The sequence below is a fragment of the Populus euphratica genome, unplaced genomic scaffold (assembly GCF_000495115.2).
Source record: "Populus euphratica unplaced genomic scaffold, PopEup_1.0 scaffold899.1, whole genome shotgun sequence".
NCBI lineage: Eukaryota > Viridiplantae > Streptophyta > Magnoliopsida > Malpighiales > Salicaceae > Populus > Populus euphratica.
Genome location: NW_011500738.1, coordinates 1,174 through 6,334, shown reverse-complemented (window position 1 = coordinate 6,334; position 5,161 = coordinate 1,174). Strand labels below are relative to the sequence as shown.

Below are 5,161 nucleotides of genomic sequence, written 5' to 3'. Positions count from 1 at the left end.
TATATTAATATGTTATGTATGATGGATGATGATGAACATTAAAAACCAATGTGATTGTGTTTTTATGGTTGAATAGTTGTAATACTAAATAGGTCCATGTGTTTTGTCTTTTCTCTAATTTTTTATCTAGGTTGTAAAATTAATTTCTCATTTAACTCTCCTCTAATTAAACTCTAGGTTTTTTATTTAATTATATAAATTTAATGTAATTTAGAAATATCAGGATTTAGATAAGAAAAATATTTTATCATTCAAGATGACTAAATAATAGCAATAAAAAGATACAACTATAGTCCTCGCAAATAATACACACACCATCCTTTTAGGCATAATCTCAATTCAAGGTTAGTGAAAGACCATAAATGTTTTTTCATCTAATTTGATATGCTAAATTTTTATCAAAATAGTTTTCTTTGTATTTTTAACATCTTGAATGTTGATATTAAGTTAATCACACATCAATTATCATCATTATATACTTACACTTCATCCCAAGCCTTTCCATCATCCATAATAATCCAAACATCTAGTATAAAAATATTAAACTAAGTTAATTACATAATTCTTCTCATTATATCATTACTAAACAAAACTATTTACAACAAAATACATATAAAAGAGATTTATAAAAGAGATTTAATTGCAATGGAGTATTAATCCTGACGAGTATGAAATGAACCTGAAATTTAAGAATTATATTATTATCAATATATTAATCAAATTATCATTATTATTACTACCACCATCACCATCACCACCATTAATAATAATAATAATAATATTTTTTTAGAAGGAATAATCAATCCAATTACTCTAACAAAAAATTTTGATTATCCATTCGATAAATAATTTAAATCTAGCAATTATATTTCATTGCTAAAATTGTTGGTAATTCTCTCCAATTACTCTATTTCTTTGTCTAATGATCCTAACCATGTATTTATTTACCAAAATTTTCTAACAAAAATCCGACAAGTCCTATATTTTCTTTAATACCAATAAATTTTAGTATACTCACATAGATACTCGTTAATTTATCATTTTTTTTAAGCGAATCAATTCGATATTCTCATTTGAATACTACTTAGATTCTAGAATCCTCAAACGATTACTCATAAATCCAACATTTTCTTTTTTTAAGTCAAATCAACTCGATATTTTCTTTTGAATACTACATGAACTCTAGTATTCACATATAGAAACTTATTAAATCTAGTATTTTTATTTTGAAAGCCAAATCAATCCATCATTAAATCTAGCAACTCATTAGATCTAGCATTTTTATTTTGAAAGCCAAATCAATCCAGTATTCTTTTTTGAATACCACATGAACTCTAGTATCCCCGTGTAGATGCTCATTGAATTCAACATTTCCATTTTTAGAGGCCAAATCATACCATTATTCTCTTTTGAATACTAATTCTCTATATATTAAGTCATTTATGTTTGTCGAATGATAATTTCAACCAAATAATAAAAGTAAGCATTATATTAACTACAAATGCTAACATCCTAAAATACTATTTACATATTAAGTCATTTACATTTATCCCATGAATTTGTTCAAGAGTATACAATTTTGATCGGATGTTCACATTCTCCTCACCTAATAAAAATGTTATCCTTAAAATTCCCATCACATACTTGATTCCAAAAATAATGGTACTTCTTTCATTTTTCAGACTCTCTCTAACCAGTCTCCTCTTTAATTTGAGAGCTTTTTCACAATATTCTCTCTATGTGAATTATTTTATTTCTAAGTTTATTGTCACTTTATTCTAAGATTCTTACTGACTTCACTTTTAGTATCAAATCTTTTTCAATTTCCAAGGGAACCTAGGACATTATTTGGGAAGGGTCCATTTCGGCTTGTTGAAGAAGTGAGACATGGGATACATAATGTATCATGGCTAAATGGAGAGGTAAGGCCAGCTTATAGGCTAAGCCAAATCCTTTTTATCACCTCGAAAGGCCTATATATCTTGATGTCAATTTCCTTGTAATTCCAAATCTTAACAAATGCTTTCATAGGACAACCTTTAGAAACGTTTTATCTCTTTCATGAAATTTAAGGGGTCTCCACCTAATGTTAGCATAACTTTTATGATTGTTTTTAGCTGCTTTCATTTTGTTCCATATAATTTTCATATTTTTATAACCTCCATTAACTCGAGTCAAATCATCTTTTCATTCCTAACTTCTTCCTAACACACCGATATCAATATTCTACATCTTCTACCATACAATGTCTTATAAGAAGTCATCTTCATGGTGAATTGATGACTATTCTTATACATGAATTCTACATGTGATAAATGATCTTTCTAGTTGCTATCAAATTCTAGTATACATGCTCTTAACAAATCTTATAGAGCATAAATTATTCTTTCAAATTACCTATACATCGAGGAATGAAAAACAACACTCAGATTCAACTTTGTTTTCAAAGCACGTTGCGTGCTAGGACACAACTCTGAAGTAAACTTGGGATCCCGGTCTAAAAAGATTGTCTTTGACATACCATATAACTATATTACTGAATAGTTTTTGTCTCTAATTGTCTTCCTCTCCAAAGAGGATTACAATCTTTAAATAGGTTCAAAACCAACTCTTATAAAAAAGGAAAATAAAAATCCCTACACAAATAAGAGAAAAATCAAAATCAAAATTAAGGTAAAAAATCCAAAATTCAAAAGAAAATTAACATAACTAAATCAAATAACATCTTTTGAAGGCCTTTCCAATGTAAATCGATATAGCTAACTAACCACAATATAGAAAGAGATTTTTAAAATATTTTGTTAAAATTTAAATTTAATTTAACAATCAAGTTGAGAGTTATTATTTGATAAGATGGAATCTCTTTTTAAATAGACTTAAATCTTTTCTACTAGTCATAACTATATTTTTAATGTATATATTGACCCCGTTTAAAATCTCTATATCACTAACATATTTGATGCACCTATCAATATTGTTATGAAGTACTGAGTGTACCAACCTAAAATATTGAGCTATAATTGGCTAGCTCAAAAGATTTTGAGTACATTTTTATATTTAAAAAGTGTTTTTAAAAATTTATTTATTTATTTTTATTTTAATTTTTTTTTTTAATTTTGAATCGTTGCGATGTACTGATATTAAAAATAAATTTTAAAATATAAAAAAATCATTTTAATATATTTTTAAATAAAAATATTTTAAAAAATAACCACTATAATAATATTAATAAAAAGCTAAAAATATAAAATATAAGAAGGGACTGGCCCTTACATTAGCCTTGGTCCAACAACCTGGACAGGAAAATTCACATTTCCGCCGCTCATCCTTTCTCTATTTGGAGACTCATGCAATTAGTCCCTTTAAAATGTGAATACCGTGCTGATTTTCAGATCACAACGATGCTCTTTTTATTTCCCCTTGTCCTCGTAGAATCCATGTTAACAGCGCAGTCTTAAAGAAATGGAAAACATCTTTCTGGAATGCAGCATCAGGATTAAGTTCTAGAAATTGGACTTGATTCAGCTTCCAGTCTCCCTCTCTCTCTCTATATATATATGCTACAACCCCCACCATCCACAAATCATACTGTCATCTATTAACTAGATAGTCTCTTAATTCTTATTACAATTACTCTACAATCATTGTTCCTCTCTCTATACGCTTTTGTACACCTCAAAATGTCTAGTGGCGAACAAGTTTTGGCTGTGCCTGCTGTCGTTGCTGGCTATAGGTTTTGCCCCACGGATGATGATCTTGTTGTATATTATTTGAAGAGGAAAATTCTAGGTGAACAACTTCCTGGTAACATTATTCCTACCACTGATGTTTACGCATCAAGCCCAGATAAACTCCCTTTGGGTAAATTTTCCTTATTTTTTTTAAAAAAATTGTTTGTCTTATGATTAATTGGTTTTAACCCCCCCTGCTGTTGTGTTTATGCACCCTACATGTTTGAAAGTAGATATATACAAGGCTTCAACATAATGTTGAAGGCAAAAATGATTGTAGACTGGCCACGACTGCTAAAATGGTCACCTCCATTTTTTCTATGTCTCTGTAATCAAGTTCTTGTTCAGAAGTTAACTTTTGTAAATGACCTCTAGGTTTATTTCGAATGGGGATGGACAACGAGTGGTTTTTCTTTTCCACCAAGAGTAAAGACGACGACATTACTGTAGTAGATGGTGGTTACTATGAGATCGATCCTGACGGTGCAGCTCCGATCACATGGGAGGGTAAAATTGTTGGTCATGTGAAGACACTGTTTTTCTGTCGAGGAAGTCCTCCTAATGGAACTGAAACTGAATGGATGGTAGAGGAATTTAGAGTTAATCCTGAGTTTTTTCCAGTTGACAAAGCTGACCATACCACTCAAGAGAAGGTAATTTGATAATTCACTAGCTTCATGTGAAGAGACTTAATTAAATCTGAAAATTTTTGTTTATTTATTTTTCAATTATTTAGAAATTACACTTTGTCTAATAGTAGTGATTCGTGTTGTTTATGTTTATATTATAGATCACAAACCTTGTTGTATGCAAAATTTATCGAATGCGGCCACCACCTGAACGCTAAATGGCGTTGTCAGGTCAATTCCGAAGTGCAAGAGAAGTCTTTTTTAGTTCCAGTCCAGCAAGCAGGTTGAAGGGATAAGCTTCTTGATGCTACTAGTGTGGCAACTAGGAGTGCTTTTTTAACTTTTTGCACGCAGACCTTATATTAAGTTACATTTACTTTTTCATGAAGTTTAAAATTCCAAATGGTACACAGGGTTTAATATATATATATATATATATATATATTACTATGGATACATGAGCTTTTATATAACTACTTTCAAATTTGAATTATGATGAAATCAAGCGAGTGTTCTTATGAGAAATTGTTGCAGAATAGGTTGATATCTTCTATGATAAAGCATCTCTTCACTTTAATTATTTAAAATTTCTCGGTGATTGTTTACATCAACAGTAACATGTTCTCAACTTCAAACAGAATCTAATTAGATTTGAAGCCCAAAAGCTCTCCTGTACATAAGTCTTTTATGTACTGTAAAAAGGGCTTAGCGAATACTTACCTTCTAATACATGTTATGTGCTCACTATCCTCAACAGTTTCATGTATTCTTGTTTCATAGACAAAAGGTAATGTTTTCTAA

General features: G+C 29.6%; 1 protein-coding gene across 1 annotated transcript; it reads left to right on the top strand.

Annotated features, from left to right (window-relative positions):
• Positions 1-3,309: 3,309 nt before the first annotated feature.
• On the top strand, positions 3,310-4,774 carry LOC105116212 (NAC domain-containing protein 86-like). Its single transcript, XM_011013444.1, has 3 exons — positions 3,310-3,861; positions 4,107-4,384; positions 4,522-4,774. The coding sequence occupies exons 1-3, from the start codon at positions 3,681-3,683 to the stop codon at positions 4,576-4,578; spliced, it is 516 nt and encodes a 171-aa protein (XP_011011746.1). The 5' UTR covers positions 3,310-3,680; the 3' UTR covers positions 4,579-4,774.
• The last annotated feature ends 387 nt before the right edge of the window (positions 4,775-5,161 follow it).